This window comes from Seriola aureovittata, chromosome 11, assembly GCF_021018895.1.
Source record: "Seriola aureovittata isolate HTS-2021-v1 ecotype China chromosome 11, ASM2101889v1, whole genome shotgun sequence".
NCBI classification, from domain to species: Eukaryota; Metazoa; Chordata; class Actinopteri; order Carangiformes; family Carangidae; genus Seriola; species Seriola aureovittata.
The window spans coordinates 11832082-11857023 of record NC_079374.1 but is presented as its reverse complement, the minus strand read 5'-3'; the positions used below and the strand labels follow the sequence as shown (position 1 = coordinate 11857023).

The 24942-nt window shown below is 42.7% G+C and overlaps 1 protein-coding gene across 2 annotated transcripts; it reads left to right on the top strand.

Moving 5' to 3' along the window:
- The first annotated feature begins 4557 nt into the window (after nt 1-4557).
- Nucleotides 4558-24714, top strand: dop1b (DOP1 leucine zipper like protein B). Of its 2 annotated transcripts, none has more exons than XM_056389389.1 (38): nt 4558-4791; nt 7873-8050; nt 8513-8694; nt 8797-8967; nt 9286-9475; nt 9664-9762; nt 10218-10341; nt 10434-10543; nt 11222-11333; nt 11424-11544; nt 11677-11796; nt 11962-12070; nt 12465-12701; nt 12791-13095; nt 13195-13598; nt 13703-13974; nt 14061-14213; nt 14382-14482; nt 14846-15036; nt 15155-16748; nt 17194-17293; nt 17391-17582; nt 17739-17861; nt 17965-18099; nt 18213-18268; nt 18370-18474; nt 18710-18776; nt 19514-19673; nt 20135-20217; nt 20301-20410; nt 20503-20652; nt 21247-21308; nt 21680-21769; nt 21881-22017; nt 22113-22168; nt 22265-22408; nt 22559-22691; nt 23497-24714. In XM_056389389.1, exons 2-38 carry the CDS (start codon nt 7913-7915, stop codon nt 23752-23754), a joined length of 6894 nt encoding a protein of 2297 aa, XP_056245364.1. In that variant the 5' UTR covers nt 4558-4791; nt 7873-7912; the 3' UTR covers nt 23755-24714. The 2 variants fall into 2 exon arrangements, with proteins under 2 accessions (XP_056245364.1, XP_056245363.1); XM_056389388.1 differs by having other exon boundaries at nt 21641-21769.
- The last annotated feature ends 228 nt before the right edge of the window (nt 24715-24942 follow it).

Sequence of the window (24942 nt, the reverse complement as noted above, 5' to 3'; positions counted from 1 at the left end):
CCTCACTTGAATGGATTTTCATCCCGTGTGCCAATGATAATGCCCATAAGAGATAAAGTCACGCAAACTTGACATGTTTTTGTTTAACAAGTGATCTGGCACAGATGAAGCTATTCATTGGCAAGCATAATAGTGATCCAGAGGAAATGGTTGTCATTTTAGCACAATAGCAGGGAACTAACCGCTCAGCCAACTACCATCAGTGTTTAAGCTATTGTGCCATAATTGTATGAGGTTTCAACATAATGCTGTCTCTCAGGGTTAAGATGAGGTCACTCTACAATAATAATCATATTATATGAAATATGGGAGAAATGCACATCTCCAATTCTGATCAGGCAGCAAAACTTTGCATGCAGAATGAGCCCATGAAATACGTAGCCTACTGTATTTACACAAACTAGATATGCAGGTATGGTGTGGGGCTTCACATTGAGACCCCCCAACTAAATATTTCAGCTTGCTAATGTGCGCATGCGTCACAAAATGTTGCACAATATTCTGTTATATGGGCTATTGTAATCATACTGTTAATAGGAGGTTCAGAATTGATTTAACTATCACCATGGGCTTCGGGTCAGGATGCAGGATGAATAAACGAAGGCCATTAAACATTTATCCAATCAAACAAAGGTTTATTCTCAGTTCATTATTTTAACATGAAAGAGGAAGACACATGGACTACAGGTTCTGAAAGGATAAAGAAAATAAAATTAGCACAACAAATCAAAAAAGTCTAGTATACTAATTAGAGAAATAAGGACGAATAAGGATAAGTGAGACTAACAAACAAATTATAGGAACTAGAGTGTCACAAACTTCTTACCAGAGACCGCCCCATGTGAGGTGAAAAGAGAATGATTGAGTGGAGTGAAGCCCTTAAATAGTCTTGTCGTACCCAGGTGAACTTTATCAGGTAAATGAGGGGTGTAGGATGAGAAAACAAGAGCCAATCGGTGATAAGGAAGGAAAGGAAGTGAGGTAGGTGAAGAAAGGAAGAGGAAAGTCAAAAGAAAATAGGGATCCTTACTGCACATACTCTTTAAAGTGCAAGGTCCACCTGACTACCTGATGTGTGTGTGTGTGTGTGTGTGTGTGTGTGTGTGTGTGTGTGTGTGCGTGTGTGTGTGTGTGTGTGTGTGTGTCAGGTAGGCTACATAAATGAATGACCCTGTTGTACTACCACCACTATTAATATTGCATACATACATACATACATACATACATACAGTATAACCATAATCGTCAAAATAATAGTGATTTTCTAACGATCAGATGAGAGATTTGTTATCATGGTTGACCTCCAACAAAACATCTTGCAAGGCAGACACGGTTCTGCATACTACAGAAGGAGGGAGACTGTAAATTTCCACTGACTGATATCTTGGAAATTTCCATTTCCATTAGAAAAACCACATTTCCCACTAAACCTTGCGCGCATGTAATGCGTATTTGTTATGCGACAGTGATCGGTCGCTCAGAAATATATGGCAGCTGCCGTGGTGTGAGCACGGACGACCTGAGCTGGAAGCAGAAGTGAATTACCTGGTTATTTTTACCTTTTCGCTTCGTGCTGCTCTTTTACTTTCGCCTGGAAAGCTCACTTGATTATATTTACACCTAACTTTAGATCATCGTGCCCTCAAATGTTCAAATATATGGTATTGTTTAATACTATATTGTATTTTAGAATACTATGTTGTACAAAACTGTATTGTATTGTTACAACGTTAATACATTTTAGAGAAGAGATTAGACTCATTAACAAGTAGCCTACGTCTTGTGTGCACAGGTAGGCTATCATAACAAAATAAAAGAGGTAATGGGGAAAGGGAAAGATTTGGTGCAGGATAACTTCAAGTTAATGCTTACCATTTCCTTCTTTTCTCAGTGAGGTGGGAGCTTGATTGTTATTGGTAATAAATACTATTATTAATTACCTTTGGAAGGTACATAGGAAAGTTATGACTGTGACTACTATTCAGTATGAATCCTCACAAGGCTATTTATGGGCAAACTTCAGAATAATAGGGGTTTATGTACAGAAAAGCACCTTTATGTTTTGTGTCACCCAACTTTGTTGTTAGTACTAACAATCTATGTGTAAGACCCATGTTAGATATAACATCCGGTGAAAAACTCTTCCACAGGCAGTCATCTGCAGTTCATAGAAATATAATATCATCTGTAAATCAGCCATGTTCTACATCAGGTGATTTAGAACGTTTTCCCCTCTGTCTGAAGTTGTCCTAATTAGTCATATAAATTTGATTAAAATTGCTCAGTTCCTCTAAGAATTATGGCACAAGGCAATGCTTACAAGAATTCAGAAATGGATTGTAGGTTATGGTGTAGAAAATCAAAAAAAAACAAATGAAAAACTTTCATTTGTTCTTTATTGAACAAAAGTGTCAAGGGTTAGTGGTAAGTAGGACCAAAATGCAACCAACTCTTGGGAGAACGGTTCAGACAGGTTTATTAACAAAAGTGAATGTGACATGAACAAACCCAGAACAAAACTGACGAACCAACACAGACAAAGGGGAGCACAAAGACTATATAGACACAGGAGGCAAGGTGATTGCACACAGGGGAAACACATCAGGGCGGGGCAGACAATCACTACACAGAAACAAGACCACGACAAGAAGCAAAAACACTGAGACAAACAAGGAACCTAATTACAAAATAAAACAGGAAGTGCAAAAGTCCAAAACAAAACTAACAAAAAGTGTCTGCCATAGCAAACCATGACAAAAAGTACAACTTTCCATTAATTGTCACTGAAATCAGCTGACCAGTTTTTGAGATACAGAATCTCTTTAACTGACAAACAAACAGACAAACAGGGGGAAAACCACCCCCTAGGCTGACGCTATAATAAACTCATTGTTTCCCCCTCCCTCATGTCCAACGTAGTTGTGGCCGATTAGAAACACCAGTGTCCTGTTCCACAGCACTCTTCATGTGTACTGTATACACACATCACCAGACCTCCCAGCTTGTGTCATATAGTGCTGGCTATCATTGAGTTAGCTGACCTCACAAACACTATCCTTGGGATAGTTATCTAGTGTTTGTGTTACATGTAAACCTGAATTGTCCAGACAGGAAATGAGCTTGTTTAAGTGCAAATAATTGATCAAATAACTAGAAAATACTCAGATGCCATATGAAGGTGGCGCAGTCCAACACATTTTTAAATCTGAATACATATCCATGGTCAATGACAATTTTTTTGAGAATTTTTCTGATTCTGTGAAGGTTAGAGCTTTGTACACTGATGAAAACAATCCGTTGAGTCACACACAACCATTCAAAATGTTCATCTTGCTATAGCGCCACCTTTTCTGTTATACTGTATATGTAAGATCACCCTGATTATTATTATAGTATGGACAGGCTCAGAAATGTTTGCATGTGCAGGAGCTCCATCTACAGACATAAGCCTGCACATACAAGCAATTACAGGGTCTAACCGAATAAGTTATAGGTAATTAAGATGAAGATGAATGCCCACCATGCTGTAGTGAAAGGGAGATCTGCCAGGTTGGTTCTGCAACACATGGACATTATTTTTAAGAAAGAGCTTGTTCAGATGCAGATACTGTTGGTAGTTGTGTTACATGTTTATTGGAATACTCCACAACCTTTATCTGATGGATATAGCTAAATTACCGTGCAGAATATGATTTTACATACATATTGTTGTCTTGTAATACAATGCATTTCAGTTGGTTAAACTACCCAGCAGCATATAAAATAGTTAAAGCTGATTCCACCAGTCAACTAGAACAGTAAGGCTGCTCACACACTAATGTATGAAATAATAGTCCAATAAGAGGACTGACAGGAGTAATTGTGCTCCATGAGTACTCGGAGCAGCAAAGTATGTTTTGGTTTTAATGCTTGTAGATTTAAATAAGATTTTGGATGCAGGACTTTTACTTATAATTAAATATCTTTACATTAACTCAAGTATGGGATCAGAGTACTTCTTCCACTACAGAATTTCTGAACCCTCAGATATTGATACCAGCATCAGCCCCAAAAATTACAGTTTGTATTATTTATTGCACCTGTGCTTTTAAGGCTATGAAAGGGGCTATATTGCCTATTTTCGTTGTATCTAAATGATCGTGGTCTAGTTCTATATTATATAACAATAACCACTTAAATACATATATTTTTTCTGACAACTTTATTTACAGTAACAATAAAAAAAAAATGTATGGACTGTATGGTACCAGTACATTGTGGTCATTGTCAAAAAATATCTGACGGTGAGGTGAGAGGTTTGTAAACATTGCACATCCTGGACTATACCAAAGCCGGAGGGCAGTGAGTTCACAGTAAAGTCTACATCTAATTTTTAAAGCTGCACGGAGAGAAACTGGTTTCTTTTTGCTCCGGGCGAGAATTAAGTAAAAGTTCGTCGTGTGTTGACTTCTTAATGACAGTTTAAAAACAAACATCCCCTTTACTCTTCAAAATACCCCCGCCCCACCCCTTCTCTGGGCGGAAGTGAACCGCGCGTCCGCGCAAGTCTCTGTATCAGCTGAGTTTGAGGATCCCGCCCCGTTGGTTGTGACTATCATCAGCCCTGGTACTCTGGCGATGGTTGCGGACCACACACATATACACGCATCCTCAGAACAAATTACCGGTTTGCCACCACCTTTCTTCGGGCCACGGTAGCGTGGGATATTCACCATGAGGACCGGACTTGTTGGAGTCGTGCTGCTTTGAAGCGAGTGTGTTCCGGTTCGTCCTGGGCTCGTTTCGCAGTTGGTGAGTCATTGATGCACCTGATATCTGGCTAATTTTTGTTTACGGCGGTGCTGTTTTTCCAATCGGCACATGCTGTCTTCATTTAAAAATAAAAATAAAAATGAAACCGTGCCATTTAAATGTGTGTAAAGTTACGTTATTAATAGCCAGCTGGCTATATCTTCGAATAATTCAATTGTAGTATTGGTTAAATAAGCTAGCTAGCTGTACACAAGCATATATCACTACAGTGGAAATATCTAGTCTTTTAAGCAGAGATGTTATCATCCAGCCTGTGGTCTGAGGTCGTGCAGTTACATAATACTGAGCAGTAGACTCCACTGATGCTACAGTATAATCACAGGCCATTTAAGATGCAGCAGCCAACTGCTTCCTTGGCCTCAGTTTATGTTGCATGCAGTGTCTGCTCGTGTGCAATCTCACAACACGTCACATTAAAGCCTGTTGTAGTGGTGGTGTCAGTCAGGTGACACAGTCCACAGCTGGGCTTGTTGTGTGCCATAGTGTCCACCCTCAAAGCACACACTCCTCTGCTCAGCAGCAGCCTGTAGAAATGCATAGTTCTTCTTTTTTTTTTTTTTTTTTTTTTTATTGCACTTGGTGTTTTGCTGATGCATACAATGGGGAAGTGTGAATGTACACAGTTCTGCTAGGCCAACATAATTTGATTATCAAGCTGTCACCTGTGACTAAGCAGGGTGTTTAGGATCCTCATTTGCTTGGTTGTCTTTTTGCAAGAAGAATTGTGGTCTGTGTGCATCGAAACATCTGAGTAAGATCTGTGTAGGATTCGATCACTTAATGAAAGGATAGTTGCCATTTAGACGGATTCAGCTTTCACATGCTGTCTTCAAGTACTGAAATATTAATATCAAAGCTGTCACTGGGGGGAAAAGCACAATGGAAAGTTTAATCCACCATTGACAGCGTGGTAGCCAGGGCTTACAAATGCTGAGGTCACGAGTCCCGCATGTCGCTTTCATTGGTAAGAAGGGTTTATATTTCAGCAATTTGATCACTTCTAAGCACGGTTTGTACAACGTGATGAAAGGTCTCAATGTAAATGATACCAGAAATGGCTGCATGTAAGCAAAGGAAATTGACGTCTTTAAACAAAGTTGATTGTGACACATATCACATAATTATATACAGTTAAATTATTTTATTAATTAAATATTGCACTGGTGACACAGTTACATTTACAAGATGGCAACAAATGCATTTTTCAAATGTAAAATGTCGTCACTAGTTGATAACTAAATGTAACTAAAAGGGTTGGTTTGGCTCCATGGTGGCAACCCTGGGTTCATATTTGAATATTTGCATCTTTAGTAAGGTACCACAGTGTCATTGGTTCATGGAAGGAGTTTGGGAATCACTGATGAGGTTTACTTGCTGACAGTTTGCACGGTCCACTCAGGAGATGAGAGGAGAGATGCTCTCTCCATCACTCTTCATCACTTGGCAGTTTGTTGTTCACTCTTTTTACTTATTATGACCCCAGTTTTCTCTCACTTGCTGACTGTCTCACTATACAGTTTTGTCTTCACAAGAAACAAACCGCCAAACAACCTCTTTCTCCATCCTATTCCAACAGGTCTAGAGCTGGGTTAGGTTTTTACTTAATTTCTTTTTTTACTTTATTATTGTACTGCAGATCTGCCCATCACAAGTTATCAGAGGCTAAACTAGTGTCCTTAAATTGCTTATTTTCATTCAAGTGTCAAAGAACCCACAGTATTTACTTTGTAGAGATTTAAATCAGCAAACCATCACATTTTCAAAAGTTTAACCAGCAGCTGCTGGGTAAAAGAGTAGTCAGTTATTAAATTATCATTGATCATTTTTCTGAAGAGTCACCTGTTTGTTTCAGCACTAACGCGCTGCCAACCTGAGCACGTGTCGCCAGGCTTGTCCACGATGGTAAAGCTCCATCAGCTCAGCCACGGGGAGTCCAGATGTCTGTGCTCCTCTAATCCTGCCATCCTACCCCCCCACCCATCTCTAGCTGTATTCAAATACACAACATGCACACACATGCACACACTCACGCTCTCACACCACCGCCTTTGCCATGTGCTTGAAAGAAAGAAAGCTACTACTATTTTTTGCTAGTGTAGCCTAAAATTAGATCTTTCCCATGTCTTAGTTCTTCCACAGGACCCTCTTAAATCTGCATAAATCAACATTATTATATAAACAAAGGATTAAATGACTAAATCTAATGTCAAAGTGGTTGCTTCTAGTGATGAACCCGCAGAATTAGCAGCGGGTCAGAACCGAGTTTTTAAGCATATTTTAACTCCTTTCTTTTGGTTTTATGGGCCGCAACTTTACTTTTTGGCTCACCACTCTCATCACTGTCATTTCCAGCCACAGCAGGCAGATGTTTCCAACAAAAAAAGCTCTGATAAAACCAGTGAAGCCTACCTGCACATTACCAATGAGCAGAGAGAAGTAGATGGTGAACATTAGTGGAACATTTCGCAGCTAAAGAGCCAGATATTTCCCTTGAGAAGACAAGGAGGGTGACTACTGGATTCAGCATTTGGCAAGAAACACAATTCCAAACAAATGGTTATGTTGGTCTGTCTCTGCTGTGGATGTGTAAAAAGGCCACTTTTTCCCGACATCTTTGTTATAACAGCTTTATAAGGTCATAATTTGTGACTGTTTTTTCAATTCATTCTCAACTAATGAGGCTTCAAGTTTCACTGTGTAGACGACGTAAACAAACTGTATCCCTGTGTATGTTTGTACCCAGTCCATAACTTGTTTTTCTCTAGAAGTGCATACAGAGTTTGTGTGAGGACTCCTCCCTCCTCAGACTGAGAGACAGGTCAATCAGACAAACACTGACCATTCATGAATGAGGACATTTGTCTCCTTTCGCCCTGGAGCTTGTGTATGTCAGTGAACAGAGCTAAATTGGCTAATTTTATTTGCTATAAACAAGCCTCAGAGGCAGAGGGAAATCCAGCAGGTTGCAGACAGACAGATACTTTCGCAGAACTCTTTTGAGCTTGATAAACTCGCTGTTTGTTTCCTCAAAACCTCTCATTTGTTTCGCCTCTTCTCCAGACACGTTGTGCTGAACATGCTGGGATCAGACTGATATAATATGGATCCTGAGGAGTTAGAGCTGCAGAATGACTACCGTTACCGTAGCTATGCGGCAGTCATTGAGAAAGCGCTGCGAAACTTTGAGTCTTCGAGTGAGTGGGCAGATCTTATCTCCTCCCTGGGAAAGCTCAATAAGGTACGGTATGGTGAACTAAGATGACCCGAAATACTGTAGCTGTTAATGAATTCACTGAATTCACATCAGTATTTCCTTTTTCTGTATCTATATTTTGCAGGTGTGAGTTTCACAGCTGCTATGTGTGTTTGAGTTCTCTGTAGTTATGAGGAAGTTCTTCTCTCTCATCTTGACTCTCTGTGTTATACAGCTTTATTGCTCAAGTCTTCTGGCCATTTATTTGGGGCATATATTTACTTTGGAGTGTCTTTGTGTGTTGATGCACAAAAATTAGTCCTTAAAGTACACAGAGAAGATGAGGGAGATAAAAATTTCATGTTATGCACAAAATCCTGTTCATCCAGTGTGTCTTTTGGCTTTATTTTATTTGTTCTATGGTTTTGCTAAATTGTCTCTCGGTGCATTAGCTCTTTGGTTGATGGGCGATCCACTCTCTCCTCATTGTCTCTCTCTTTCTGTCAGGCCCTGCAGAGTAACCTCCGTTACTCACTCCTACCCAAGAGGCTGATCATAGGGAAGCGTCTGGCACAGTGCCTACACCCGGCCCTGCCCAGCGGCGTACACCTCAAGGCTCTTGAGACCTATGAGGTCATCTTCAAAATCATTGGAACAAAATGGCTGGCCAAGGATCTGTTCATTTACAGGTGGAAAAAAAAATAGCTTCAATCTTTTACTGCTTCAAGGATTGTGCTGGCCTGATTATAAGTGGGGTGTTTTTATGACCTGTGTGTCTATCTGGTTTTTAGCTCAGGATTGTTCCCGCTGTTGGGCCATGCAGCCATGGCAGTGAAGCCTGTGCTGCTGACTCTGTATGAACGTTACTATCTCCCGCTGCAGAGGGCTTTGCTGCCCAGTCTTCAGGCCTTCATAACAGGACTCCTGCCAGGCCTGGAGGAGGGACTGGAAGTCTACGACAGGTACACACCACTTCTTTTTGTCAGGAAAAAAAGACAGAAATTATGTCAAACCTTTCTTTTGTTCTTGTTTTTAAATTTAAAGGATAAGCCTGAAGAATATCTTTCTTATTGTCAGAAATATAGATTAATTAGTCGATATGTTGTTGAACACATGTCAGTGAGTTCTCTCTCCATTTTGTCCTCTCTCTCTCTCTCTCTCTCTCTCTCTCTCTCTCTCTCTCTCTCTCTCTCTCTCTCTCTCTCTCTCTCTCTCTCTCTCTCTCTCTCTCTCTCTCTCTCTCTCTCTCTCTCTCTCTCTCTCTCTCTCTCTCTATCCAGGACTGATGCGTTGCTGCTCAAGTTGTCACTGCTGGTGGGTCAGCAGGTCTTTTACGGTGCACTATGGGGCAGTATGGTGGTGAGCCCCATGGTGCGGCTGCCCGCCTCAGTCTTCATTGTCACACATTTTGACCGCATGGTGTCCCTGCACCAGCAGACGCACATGCTAGGCTACGACCACCCCCTAGTGGTGAGTGTTTGTGTTTGTCTCACTGCTCACATGTGACATGAAAAACATTTAATAATCAAAATCTACTCTCATGGGGATATTTTTGTATTATGGACTGATTGCAATCATGTTTCCGTTTAGTTCTACAGTTTGCTCCATCACCACCTTTTGTCATGTGCCTGAACTTCTCGGCTTCTTTCTGTGTCCAGGTGAAGTCGGTGTGTCTTTCTCTGCAAGATTCAAACGTCCTGGTGCAGAGGAACATGCTTGAAATCCTGCTCTTCTTCTTCCCCTTTGCCACATGCCTGGTAGGTTCACACATATACACCCTTCTCTCTTGTTTTTCTGGCAAGGTGTGAAAGGTAAAGGATTCTGGGGGACTGGGTTCAAATGGCCTCCATTGTGTGTAGAACAAAAGAACTTGTGGTCTCTACCATTTGAATGGACTGAGGCCCAACAAAACCCTTTGCTGCTGTTCGAAACACAGAATATGTTGTACACCCGAGGATTGTCGTGGAAAAGATACACTTAGTGATGGAAAATGTGAAAATCTTCTTTAACCGAGTCTTAGTTAGATCACTGTGTGTAATATATGTCAGATATAGTCAATAGCTTAACATTTTTTTAATGAAAATATTGTGTATAACTGTCTTGTTTTCTGACTCTTTTCCATTGAACTTTACCACTGTCGTAAAATTACTCTGCCATTCTTTCCTGTTGTGCCTCAGCTTACTGTCGGTCACTGTTTGTGTTGTTGGTTTAGGACCCAGCGGAGACTTGTATTGCTTTGAGTGTGGAGGACATGATCACTGTGGTGTCCGCAGCTTCCCTCACACTGCTCCGCAGAGACATGTCCCTTAACAGACGCCTCTACGCCTGGCTCCTAGGTGCTCACTTTACTGATGAATCGTGTGTATCACACAATCATCATGTATCACTTGCTAATGTTGGTCCTCATGTGTATGTATGTTATTTTCAGGCACAGACACAAAAGGAGAAATGGTGGCACCACACCCCACCCTCTCCACCACCATAGAGGAACATACATCGTACTACTTCAACACCTACTCTAGAGATTTCCTTGTACAGGTAACTCACTCATATTCTAGCACACAAGCACCAAACTCGTAAAAATACATAAATATACTGTATGTATATGTTTTTTATTATAACCTGATTTGTCAATGTTGACATTTGGGGAAATATGCTTATTCATGTTCTTGCTCAGAGTTGGATAAGAAAATCAATATCACTCTCATGTTGGTACGGTAATTATTAAGGTACAGTTGGCCAGTTAGCTTAGCTTAGCTTAGCATAGCATAATGACTGGAAATGGGGGGGGCAGCTAGCCTACCTGTGACCTGAGGTAACTAAAACTATCTACAAGCACCACTAAAGCTTAGTGTCTAGTGGGTTTACAGTGTTTATGTGTAAGACTGTTTCTTGGCCAGGAGCAGTAACTGTGAGGTTTCAGGCAACCAGCAGACCACATAAGAAGACAATAAAAAAAAAAATAAAAAAAAAAGCAAATAAGCTGATTTACACAAATATGTCCTATATAAAACAAATGTCTAAACTAAACAATTCCTTTAAAGGTTTTAAATAATACGTTTCTGAGTGAAAAGAGTTACTTTGCAACTACAGTAAATGATAGGAGCCTTAATTCACATGTAACGTCTTGGTCAGGTGTGTCTATTTGAACAGAGTACTAATGTATGTTTGGCTCTTTTTTCTCTCATTCTCATCTGCTCATTTCTGTGACTTCAGGCTCTGATTAACATCCTCAAACAGAAGGATGTGGAGAGTGACCCAGAGACTGTGATTGGATACCTCAGGCCCTTTCGCATCATCATCAGCCTGCTGGATAAACCGGAGATCGGTTGGTATTACTTGATCCACCTCTCTTTGTCAATGTCTCGGCCTTACTCTAAGCTTGGTTCACTGTTGTAATGATGATGTTTCTGCTCAGGTCCAGCTGTTTTGAGCAGTGTGTTGTTGGAGGTGGTCCGAGCTTTCTACAGCTACTGTCGAGAGATGCTGGGCGAGGACACCATCACCAGCTCAGGGCTCTCAGGCAACCAGCTAGCCAGGTGAGAGTCATAGATGATAACACAGATGTGATGGCGTTCACTATTGAATACATATTTCACTGAACATGTGACAAAATGGCAACCAAGTGAACACAGAAACAGATGGTGATTTTGCTTTGTTTTCCTAAACAGCAAGATAAAAGAGAACAAGAATGCATCAGATATCATAAAGACGGTGAATATGCTCGCCAGTTCCATGAACAGTGAATACCTGTGGGAGTACATGATGCGACGCTTCTGCACTTCTCTCAGGTACGACAGGGTTGACTGACAGAAAGTTTGACTGCATGTTTATCTCTAAAACCTAGGTCTGCCAGGTGTTGAATATGCAGAATTTAGTGGTGACAGAAACTGCCTATGTGCTTTTCTTTGTTTATCCTCAAGACAGGATAATTTTATTCAATTCTTTCTCTTTAGTGGCAAAGATGACCCACCAACACCTCCTCTACAGGACCGCAGTCATCCTGCTCCCTCTGTTACAGAGATGTGCACTCTCATCATTTTCCTGCTTGATGTTCTTCCTCTGGTAAACAACACACATGCGCGCACACACACGCCTGCACATCAGTAGTTCCCTTCCTTGTATAACAAAGTTGGTGGCAGTAAAACTAAGACCAGAAAAAGACAGAGGGGTGTGTGTTTTAGACCCAGTACAACAGATAATAATTTAGTGGCTCTGGTTCAGGAGGTAGAACACGACATCCACTGACCACAGGTTGGTCCTGTGGATGTTGGTTCGATCCCCAGTTCCTCATGTCCATATTGGGCAAGAGACTGAACTCTTCTTTGGTTGTTTTCTCTTACTGAGCAAAACTGCATCCCTCTGCTAGTCGGCTCCAAAACAAAACAAACAAATACAAACCTGAATTTTTTTTTTAGTACAGAAACAATATGTTCTACCTGTTTGTTTTTATCCGCAGGAGCTCCATGCTGACATCCAGTTCCAGTTCCTCCCAGAGATGCTGGGTATCATGCTGCGGACCTTGCGCAGCCACATGGACTCCATTAGCCTGGAGGATGTCACACACAGCCTGCGTGCCTGCTTCAAGGTCCTCAGTAAGATCCAAATGCCTGTGGCTTACTTAGACATTGAGGCAGGGGCTCACACGGAAGAGAGCGACTTACAGACACCAGACGAGGAAGGCAAAGAAGTGCAGGTTAGACATTTTATTCATTTGTACCAATTTATTTTAAAATATTTTTAATGTTTGACTGTGCCTCACCAAAAAAAATTTGCTTTATCTAGGAGGTTGAAAAGGAGGGAGAGAAGGATGGCAGCGTTGATCAGGTTAATGGTCACCATGGAGATGAAGAGCTGAACAGAGATGGAGTTGATGAGGCAGAGCCTGCAAATGGTATTTACCCAGCGCTCAGGTCTGAGGACAGCGGATTGGGGATCAGTGCCTCACCGTCAGAGCAGCATCTCCCACCAGGGATGGGGGCTGAGGGGAATGGAATTTGCAAAGAAGGTGAAGGAGTGTGGAGGAAGGGAGGCAGTGTAGACACAATGACCTCGTGTCTGCAGGATATACTGTCCTTCATAACCACAAGGTAAACTACTGCGTCACTGTCACATTAGTTGCAATATGAATGGACCTCTCTGTGGGCGAACTGTGATCTCTAAATCTTTTCACCCCTGTCGTGTTTCAGATACCTGCTCGTGCAGGTGGAGGACATCAGGGGACCTGAGGAAGCACCCCAGCCTGACCTAACTGATGCCTCTGTGGATCAGAAGACTTTGTTGATGAGCATAGGCGGACGTGAAATTAAAGACAAACTGACTGGACTGTTCACTCCAAACAAACTTAAACCTCGCCCTACAGCTGACGCCCAGCTCTCAGCGGCCCCAGTGGAAAAGAAAAAGGAACGTGGGAAGTTAGGATGTCTGGACTGGGCGGCAGGCTTCATGCCCAGAGGCAGGGCAGAGATCTCTGAGGCCTGTCGACAGGCCTTCACCGCCACCTGCCACCTGTTGCTGGAGTGCACCACCTTCCCTGTCTACCTAAGTGAAGAGGAGACTCTGGCTCTCCACACAGACATGTTTGGCCACACAGGTCAGCTCACAGATGGGTTGTATTCATGCAGCTGACTTAATATGACTGTCATCTACATGCTTTAACCCACAAAAAAGTAATTAATATGTTGTTGTTTTCCTTAGGCAGTGACGTGGACAGCCTGCCAGTATGGCTGAGGTCCTTGATGACGCTGTGCTGCCTGTCCAGGGACTATAACATCCAACACACAGCAGTGGCCTCCCTGTTGGAACTTATCAACCACTCCCAGTCCTTGGCACTGGTCATCCAGGACAAGCACAGACGCTACCAGACCTCTGACTCTAACCCTCTGAGTGGGCGACTGCAGATGGTCACTGTGCCTCCCATCTACCCAGCTGTGCTACGGGCCATAGAGGAGGGCACAGATTTCTATCAGGTAAGATAATCAAAATGTCTGAATCACTCAGAGCTGTCATATAAATGTGGTATTTTAAGATTTTGTGATTCTGTGCTGTTACCCAGAGGGTGTCCCAGGTACTGTGGAGCCAGCTGGACATGGAGCGGAGAGAGCAGCACATTTCCTGTGTGGAACTCTTTTACAGGCTTCACTGTTTGGCCCCATCATCATCAATCTGTGAAGACATCATCTGTCAGGCGCTGATGCACAAAGACAAGGTGTGTATGTCTGCACTCACTGAACCACAAGTTGTTCTCACTTTTACATTTTTTCCCAGCATCCTCTAGATGTGTCAGTTTAACTGGGACGCGCAAACAGACCGACTTGGAAATGTAATCAGTTGAGCAAATAAGCTAATTGTTTTGCCTTGTGTTTTTCTGCCCCAGGCTGTTAGACTGGAAGCTCTGCACCGTTTCACAGTGTTATGGCACCTGACCCGGGAGATCCAGTCCAATAGGACCATGTCTCTCAATCGCTCCTTTGACCGGTTAGTGCGCAGTTGAAAAGTGGGATACATTTAAGACAAATGGAGGGTAGTGTCTGTTAATATATATACTGAGTCTTTGTCATTCCTGAAGACTTTATATTTCGTCTCAACACTTGTCTTATGTTGTTTATGTAGTTCACACCTCCTACATGTGGGTCAGTGCTGCTCTGATAGTGGATTAACCTGCTGCTCAAGGAGGCAAAGTGGGAACTAGCACAACAAAGCTGAGAAAACTTTATGCAAGTGTCCCTCAGTGTGACGAGTGAAACCTTAATTGAAGCAGTAGCACTTGATTCTGACAGCGGTTGCATATTTGTTCTCTAACAACTGTCCAAATGCTTTTGAAATGTGTGTCTCTCTCAGGTCTCTGTGTGTTGTGGTGGACAGCCTGAGCTGCACCGATGGTTCAATACGTGCAGCGGCTCAGTGCTGGCTGGTCAGGGCTCTGTCCCTCAGTGACGTGATTCGAATCTTGGAGCCTATTCTGTTGTTGCTGCTTCATCCCTCCACCCAGCGCTGTTCTATTCACAGCATCAAACAAAATCTCACCGCTGGTAAGTCTATGTATCCGCAGTATGTATGTTGTATGAGTGAATTAAATGTGAGTTTCAGAATCAACTTTTTTAGGTTGGCTGTATGCTTTATTAAGCTGATATACCTTTTGCTTTAAAGGTAACCTGAAGGTTCTAAGCAGCAGAAGTCGAAGTTCCACCAAAACATCTGGGACATCTGCGGATGCCATGGCGACAGAGGTCACCACCTTAAATCTCACCAACATTGTGGACCGGGAATCCCTGTGGGCAGAGTTAGACAGCGGTCCAGAGCTGGTCAAGCCACTTGACTCTTTAGTGCTGTCAAGGAGTGAGAGCGAAGAGACAGAAGAGGAGGAGGATAGAGCGGAGGATGAGGAGGAGGCGGAGAGTGAACACACAGAGTCAGCTGACACCAGTGGTGCCCAGGTATCCACAGAGAACTCCAGCTCTGGCTCCGCTCCATACCGCAGCATTGAGGAAGGAGGCGTGGTCAATGGCCTGAGGAGGGTAGAGTCTGAGCACACACAGGCTTCCGATTCACTGTCAAGTGAAGATGAAGAGGATTTAGAGCTGGAGGCCATGGCCAGGTCTCGCCTGTTAAAACAGGAGCGTGAGAAGAGAGAGGCCATCGACTCTCTGTTCCGACATGTACTGCTGTATCCTGTGGCGGGCGGCTGGCGCCATCTGCTCCAAGGCCTGGCACTGCTAGACAGCCTGCTGAGGAGCAGTGCTGAGTGCCCTCTGGTGGATGCTCTCTCCTCCACCTCTCTGGACACGAGCTCTGCTGCACATTTAAACCTGGTTTCTAATCTGTTACAGCGACATCAACAGGCTCAGGATGGCAAAGGCTTCTACGGCTGCCTGCTTTCCCCCTCCTCCTCCCCCTCTGTGCCTCCATCCCTTCTCATTGAACTGCTGGTGTCCCTGTGCCTGCGATTCCTGCGCTCTCATTACCCTTCGTACCTGAGCCTTGGACCTCTTGACCTGCAGGGGAACAGGGAGGTTCAGGTGAAGAGTGTGGAGGTGCTCACCCGAATGGTGAACCAGCTTAGCTGCATGGCACGAGGACAAGAGGCCAGTGGGGCCAGTCTGGAGTCCATCCGCAGACTCCTCTCAGGATGTAAAGTGCAGCAATATGCTCTGCTTACACTTTCTGCATCCATGTATGTCAGCCAGAAGGGAATAGACAAGGGACCACCCAGAAATGTGGAGCTCCTGGATGAACAGGGAGGCCTGTCAGAGGAGAGCCTGGTGAATCTTGGATCAGGAGTGGGGCAGGAACAATACCCCTTACAAATGGAATTACTCAAACTCCTTCAGGCTCTCATAGTCCTGGAGTACCATGTGTGGCTTGGTGGGGTTGTCTCAACAGCTGGGTCAGGTGGAGCATCTGGCCAGCCAGGGGATCCTCGCGAGTCGCCAACTGCTAGCACCCCCCTTGCTCGTGAGTGGCAAACTGCAGTCCTTTTCCAACAGTCCATCAAGGCAGCCCAGTACGTCCAAAGTCACCCCATCACAGCCCAAGGAATGTTTGTTTCTGCTGCAGCCAGGGCTCTGCAGCCGCAGTACGGCTATGCCATGCACCCCCACTGGGTGTCACTGCTGTGCTCCTCTCTGCCCTACTTAGGACGCTCATTAGGCATCATTGTGGCTCCGCTCATCAGTCAGATCTGCAGGAACTTGGACGAGCTGGTAAAGCTGTACGAGCATGATGGAGGAAAGACAAATCAGAGGTAGATTGCACCACTTAAAAACGCAGGCTCTCAGTTACAGTTGGACTGTAGGTGTGTGTGTGTTTGGTCTGTACCAGATTCCTCTTCCCACAACCTTGACAAATTATACATTGACTGAAAACCTCCTGATCCTATATCACCAACAGCTGTTTTTGATTTTGTTGTAGATTAAAATGAGCAACAGAAACATCGTTTGTGAAGAGAATTAGATCACATGTCCAAGTGCTTATAAACTACACACCATCTTCACCACAAGATTCCAATGAATAAAATGCACCCACGCTTTAGTCCAATGTGTTGTCATAGAGAAAAACTCCAAAAGCTTGACACCAGGGTTTTCTGTAACTTTTTGGGTACATTATTTTCTGGGCTTGTGCATAAAAATGCGAATGTCTGGTACCAGGTTATATCACATATTTGATTCATTATTGTGTCTTCTGATCAGCCTGAGTGGTAGGAGGGAGAACATCGCCCCTGACTACCCTCTGACTCTGCTAGAAGGCCTGACCACTATTACACACTATTGTCTACTGGACAACAAGAGGGTGAGGAGTTAGCATACATACACGCAGGTTTATTATCTGTTTATTATTGTTTATCTATGATAATATCAACGCTCATTTTCTTCTCTCTTTCTGTCAGTCCCTGGTTGCCTGTGATCCTGTGGATGTCCGTAATGCACGCAACGCTGTGATTGAGGCTCTACCGGACATGCTCAGTAGTATGGCATTGTTATGGGGCGTGGTCATGAGGGAAGAGTTTCAGAGGCGGGCATCTGACTCTGGCCAGAGCAGCAGACACACTTCTACCTCTGTCTATTTTAAAAGCACCAAGGTGTGTGTTACAAATATATTTATGCTGTAGTAGCTGTGGTGTTTATGCTGTATGTGTTTGTTCACCCACTAATTTGCTCACATATTTTCTCCTGCTCAGCCACGTGCATGTATTATTATGGAAAATTTTATCCATTCACGGTGTGTGCATGTTTAGATCCTACGGCAGCGAATACTGGAGTTCCTGGTCCCTCTGACTGGGCAGTATGGGATTCAGCTGATGGCTTCACAGGGAGTAGTATGGAGCAGCAGGAAGAGTAAAAGGAGACATAAAAACAAAGTAAGACCTGCAGTGGGTCTATAAATAAAGAAAGGGCACAGTCACATCCAAGTCACTGATTTTCTTTAGTGAGTGGCATCTTTACACTCTTATCTTCTTTTAGGTTTTACCTGTGGCCAGTGAGGCTCGTCTAACCATTGTGGATCTGGTGAAATCACTGAACACCTTGCATACAGACACCATCCTACAGTTAGTCAAAGAGGTGGTGAAAAAACCACATCAGATCAAAGGAGACCAGGTACACACACACACACACTCACACACACACACACAGATGCTCGAAACTTGTATCCTGGAAGTTTCTTTTCACTGATTTTCAAAACAATTCTCTACTTTTTTCTTCTCCATTAGAAATCAGTCTTGGTAGATATCCCCATGTTACAGTTCAGCTACGCCTACATCCAGAGGTAAGTAGTAGAATAGAGTGCCAAAAGTCCAAACCTCAGGGTTTAATACAGCCATTCCTCAAATACTCACTTATGTAATAATGTCTGTTTTTGCGATGCAGTATTTCAGCTCAGGCTCTGCAGGAAAACGTTGCTCCTCTTCTCAGTCTGTTGCGGGAGTCTGTTCAGCTCAACCTGGCCCCGCCTGGGCATTTCCTGCTGCTGGGGTTAGTTTGTAAACATTCATTGCTTATTCCACACTCTGATTAGTGGTAGTAGCACCTCTACATTGCAGAATAATCTGTATAATAAATGCACTGCAGTCCATGTTTGCACTCAACAGATCAGACAAACAATCATCAAAATATATTTTTATGACAATAACGAAACATTTTTCCTTGTATGCATTTTTTAACTTCTTTTTGGAAAATATAATATTCAGTTATCGTTCCTATCTTGCAGAATCCTCAATGACTTTGTTAATAGGCTCCCCAACCTGGACAATAAGAAGGATACTCGAGACCTGCAGGTATGATGCATGTTCAACTGCTACAGTTATGATTGAGATAGCAAGGGAGAGCTCGTGTGAAGCATTGTGTTGATATTCAGTGTGTTTTACATGCACTTAAGTAACCAAGTTATTCAGAGAAACCAGGTTACATGGGTAATCAGGGAATGCATTTACCTGAACCATAGTAAATGTAGCAGGTCAATAACAGATCAGAGTGAGAGAAGATGCTGCTTCCAGACAGTTTATTTTGTGTCTGTGTCTGAGCACACTGGAAACGCAGCGAGAGAGACAGCAGGCGGACAGAAAGAACAGAGCTCCTCTTCACAGCGTAAAGTGTCTGAATTTAACAACTTGGGCGGAAACTGACTTATTTAGATTTCTATAAGCCACGTTGAGTTAGTTTCAATTGTGGTCGAACGCTTAATTAAAATACAAGGATGCATCGCTGCATGTAATGACCTCTCCTTTCATCCAGCCAGTCTACTCCGCTGCTTTCCTTGTCTGCACTGTTGTGTCATGCATGTGCACATTTGTAAAAAGCCAATTAGAAATCTGGTTACCTTTATACATGGCAGGAGAAATCAACAGGGGAAATCAGGTTTCTCTAATCCCCAGTTACAGAAGCCAGGGTTCTCATTTACATGACAGTTAAGAAATCACCTCGCTGGAGAAAGCTGACTGTAACCTGGTTACTGAATGACATGTAAACTACATTACATGTAAATATGTGAATTTTTGGTGACATTATCATGCAGGAGGTCACTCAGCGAATCCTGGAGGCAGTAGGTGGGATCGCAGGGTCATCTCTGGAGCAGACCAGTTGGCTCAGCCGCAGCCTTGAGGTCAAAGTTCAGCCACAGGTGTGCCCTGAAGCAGCCGAGCCTGAGGACGCAGAGGTGGATGGTGAACACTGCGGTAACTTTCGATAACTCTAACACAAATACATGCATGCATGACCTCAGCTGCAATTCCTGACTACTGGTCGAGAAAATCAACACAGGGGATCAATATAGCCCCCAGCCAGATTGGACCAAGTGGAGATTACAAATCACCACCGTTGCCATGGAAATGCTGCTCTGGCTATGGTGCACTTACCCTTAGTATTCCATGGATGGATTTGATATTTTTTACTTTCTTTTCAAATGTGACCTAAGAGTAGACACCTGTCCCCGTATCCATGGAAACCCAGTGGCCCAGGTGATGCAATAGCCCCGGGTACCATCTGAAAGTAGCGCTGATAAGTGGTAATACTGGTAGAGGCACAGATGTAGATGGTTTATTCAAATTCAGGTTAATTTTTATTCCATATACTGACAGTGATGGGTGTGTGAACTCAAGTGAACTCACTATTCTTTCACTCCTTTTCTCCTTTTCAGAGTCAGTGGCTCAAGCTAGCACCATGGTTTCCTCCTCAGCTCCCTCGGCTTACAGTGTGCAAGCTCTTGTACTCCTGGCTGAGGTAGGGTTCTGTGATTTGATTTATGTTGAGCATTACTTACATGAGTGCGTTTGTAGTGTTTAACGCACTTTCTCACTGTGTAGATCTTGGCACCACTTCTGGACATGGTATACCGCAGTGATGAGAAGGAGAAAGCTGTTCCTCTCATCTCTCGGCTCATGTACTATGTTTTTCCATACCTGAAGAACCACAGGTAAGTACTGATGCGTTGTTATCTCAAAGTAGCAGATGTGGACCCTTCAGTGTTAATAAGAGTTCCTCTAACTATGTCTTTGTCTCGTCTAGTGCCTACAACATGCCCAGCTTTGAAGCGGGTGCTCAGCTGCTGAGCAGTCTGAGTGGGTATGCCTATACCAAAAGGGCCTGGAAGAAAGAGGTCTTTGAGCTCTTCATGGACCCCCTCTTCTTCACCATGGATGCCTCCTGTGCACCCAGGTTAGTTTGTTTGTCTGTTGGATGGGAATTTAATTCAAGAGAATTATGCACCACTCTTCTACAGTTAGGAACTTTTGGAATATGAAAAGATATACACACATAGAAGAGACATAATAACTTATATAAACAGAGGTTTAGCCAGAACCTACCTTGGAACGCTCCAACAGCATAATATGATGGATTTATTTAGATATTGTCTAGGACAGTTAAACTTGTGATCCCTTGTGTAATAAATGACATTCTATCCATTCAAACTCAAACCAAAGTATTGTGAGCGTGCAGATTGTGCTCTAACACATATAATTGTTCAGACGTTGGATTTTATTACCAGAGCTTACAGAAGGATGAAAATGAAGGAATGTTTTTGATTGGTCGCCCAAATGGATTAGGTGTTCTCAGTTCGTATTTAGTGTGGGTTCTGTTTAATCCTACAGATGTTTATTACCATGTCAAAGCTAAGGACACATACCCCATATCTTCATGAGAGAATGAAACTGTCTTGTCTGTCATGTGTATTTGATTTTATTACACAAATGAAGTTAAATTCATCCAATTTCTCCTGTCCTCTGCTTGACTTCCCTGTGTTCTCTATAGTTGGAAATCCATTATTGACCACCTGCTGACTCATGAGAAGACCATGTTTAAAGACCTCATGAGTGAGTACAGCCTTTAGGAAATGTTTGCGATGTCGTAAAGATACAATTGTCTTCTAGAGGTGTGAGCAAATCTGTGATACAGAAGGTTCATTTATTACTTTGGAGTAGAATGAAACATGTTGGGAAAGGGATGTACAGTGATGGTTGTGAAAATAATCAATTCATACAAAAGAGAATAAAGTTCAACCATCCCAAGGATTCAAATAAGTCATGTATTGAAATTATTTTCTAACCGGTGCAGTCAAAATATCTCTTCTGGAAGTGTCGTGGTCAAATTGTAGAGATGTTTTTGATTATTTGCTGTTACAAACCATTATTTATCTGTGATGTAGGCATGCAGAGTGGCTCCTTGAAACTGTTTGCTAATGTAGATCAGAAACCCATGCTGCTGAAGCGCCAGGCATTTGCCATGTTCAGTGGAGAAATCGACCAGTATCATCTCTACCTGCCCCTCATCCAAGGTGTGGTACTGCTACCACTACTGAATGATTATTTAAGTTTTTATCTAACTAAAAAAGAGACATTAAGATTGATTGTGTTCTTTACCGATTATAAAACCCTCTTCCTTTCAGAGCGTCTCACGGAGGCTTTGCGTATGAACCCTAGCCCTGCTGTTTTAGCCCAGATGTTCCTGATGTTTCGTGTTCTCCTGTTGCGGATTTCATCCCAGCATCTGACATCTCTTTGGCCAATCATGGTGACAGAACTGGTAAGAACCTGGGTTTATACACTGGGCCAATACTGTATCAGCGTCTATTTTAATTATTATAATGGATTTTTTTTTCTTCTTTTTTTTTTCTTCAGATTCGCATATTTGCACGTCTAGAGAAAGCTCTGCAGGTAGATAAAGACGTCTCAAAGTGAGTTCATTCTTTTACTAACAGATTCCTGTTTTGTTGACATCCTGTTGATGCTCTCACTCAAAATACTTTTTTGCATTCTCGTGTACCACCTAGGCTGGCTAAAGTGGTGCGTGGAGCCCTTGAAAGAAATGGACCAGTGAATTTCTCTCAAGCAGAGTTGGACATGTACCTGTCAGCCTGCAAGTTTCTAGACACCTCCCTGGCTTTTCCCCCTGAAAGGATGCCACTCTTTCAGATGTAAGAGCCCAATTTAGAACCAAAGAATTTAAAAATATGATATTTTTTATATTTTAGGTCTTTTTTTGTCTTAGTTCTGATGTTGCATAAGTTATTTTGTCTGGGTGTTATTGTCTGTCTTACTTTTGCTGTGTCACTGTCCATGTGCAGGTATCGCTGGGCATTCGTCCCTGAGGTGGATGTGACCCGCTACAATGGCCTGGAGACTGCGCTGATAGAGGGCGAGCAGGAATGCATACCCCATGTTGTCAGAGTACTGGAGGGGATACAGCACCGATATGGGGTAAGATCGTATGTGGGCTGGAGTAAAATTGGAGTAAAATTCAGGCTTGCAGTCATTTCCATTTAAAAGTGTACACTCTTCAATGGTCATTTTGATGAGATGCTTAGAATTACTATTAGTTATACTAAGCTCATTGAAAATACTTGTTTTAACCTACTTTAAGTCAACTGTGTTTTTGTTTTTTGTTTTGGACACCTCCCATTTCCACCCAGCATTAAAATACTATCTGGATACATTATCTGGATAGGAAAGAACGCATGGTAATGAGAGATGTAAATGTGTGCAAATCACATCAGCCAGGCCAAATTTTGGAGGTGGTCAGGCTCGCATTGCGATCGGATCTTAGCCAGGTGTAAGTTCTGTGTGTACAGCATGACCACATGCTTAAGGAAAAGAAATCTGATGTGCCCAACAAGCTGAAAGGTCACCGAACTCTGCATCCACCTGCTAACTCAACCAAGGCCTGTAAAGGGTGCAGGTAGTAGGAGTTACCACCTTACCTAGAGAGTCTTGTCTTGTTGCCAACTCATATTGAGTTCAAGACACACTCAAGATAATGAGAACACACTGATTGGATGTCATACGCATCGCATGTTTATACCAGGTGTAAATGGGACCCTTGTCATGCATTGTCACTTTGTGTTTGGTGATGATGTAATAAATATCCGTGTTATTTGGTGCATTAGACTCCAAGAGCTAATGTGTTTTTATGGAAGTGTAGTGTGATTAAAAAAACAACCCAAGTTTTGTTTTGTGAAATGACCACACCTCACTCTGATTATGATGTCCTGACCTTTTATTCCAGACACTGAATGGGCTGAGTGAGGAATCTTCCACAGAGCATTTGGAGTTTCCCCTCCTCACCGAACGCTCCCTGCGCTCCATCACCCAGCTGTTGCCTTTCCTTCGCACCCTTTGCTGTTCCTTCCAGGGCCCTCCCCCTTACAGCGACCCTATGCCCCACTGCCCAGTAGCAGACTACCCAGCAGCCAGTTCGGACGCAGTCCTGAGGAAGCTGGAGTACATCACTGAAGAAGAGTTCCTCGACTCCATGGAAAGTTAAAAACTCAAGCATGAAGCTTTCATGAACTAAGTTCCTCTTCTTAAGCTTTCTGCCCTGCAGCTATACAAGTGGAATACCTAAAATAGGCACAACCAGTGATAATGTTGTATTGTGAATTAGAAAAAAGGAAGTGTTTTTTTAATGTTTTAACTGATTTCTTCATAAATACTTGTACCTCTGAGGTGCTCTCACACTGAATCTGTACTGGAAAATCCAAGGGTCTTTCTTGTAGTTAATTCAATGGGCTTTTTGGATATCTGGAAAAAAAATATGGTATTAATTCTTTCTCTCTCAGTGATGTGTATCATCTCAACTGAAAAGTGTCATAGCATCTACTCTCTTTGCTTTACATGATTTTAGACTAAAAACCGTCACCACAAAATAATTATGTAAACCTCAAATTATTACCTACTGTGACTATAAGACATGCACCTTATAATAGAGATAGTTTCAGTTACAATTTTGTTTGACGTCAAATAGCAGATTCACTGTGAAGAACCTTCTTAAGTACTGTTTTTGTTCTTTTGACTTTTGACATAACTGATTAACCACACTCTCTCGTATAAACATACGTACTGTATGTCGGTCTGACTCTGAGATTGTAAAGACTTGATGTCTGCAGGACCCAGCTGAGTACCTTCTCTTTGATCGTTATTGGAGTCATTATGGGACCTCACATATTTACATTAAGAGTTTTATGAGTAAATTACTGAATGAGATTTGTGTACACCAGGAAACCCCTTTGTAATATTATTGGGTGTACCTCAGTAATATACATGTTGGTGTTTAAGGGAAATCAGCCTTTCTTTGTGGTTAATCATTGATAGTTTTTACAACTGCCTGTTGTCTTCTTTTTCCACAGTGTTGAATGTTTAAGTAATTTATTTTGGATGTTTAAAGGACGATGTCAAGTTTTGAATTAACAGAAAAAAGCTCCATTAAATTAAATATTAAGCGTAAGTACTGTGCTTCCTCTTTGCAGCTTCAGTTGCTTGTTTTCCTGCATTTGCATGAGAGGGACGTTGCTCAGGGACTCAAGCCTATAATAGGAAACACGGAGTTGGCAGTTCAGTCACCGGCTCCTCCTGCACACATGTTCAGATGTCCTCTGGCATGACAGTGAACACTGAACCCTCTTCTCCTGCTGCCATTGGTGTGTGTTTCTGTATGAGAGAGAGAGAGATAGAG

Bases quoted from the DNA above. Each gene is read 5' to 3' on its own strand.
- dop1b (XM_056389388.1), top strand. From the start codon at position 7,913: ATGGATCCTGAGGAGTTAGAGCTGCAGAATGACTACCGTTACCGTAGC. The intron at 8,695-8,796 runs GTGGAAAAAAAA...TCTGGTTTTTAG, and splicing joins AAGGATCTGTTCATTTACAG to CTCAGGATTGTTCCCGCTGT. The intron at 14,483-14,845 runs GTTAGTGCGCAG...TGTCTCTCTCAG, and splicing joins CTCAATCGCTCCTTTGACCG to GTCTCTGTGTGTTGTGGTGG.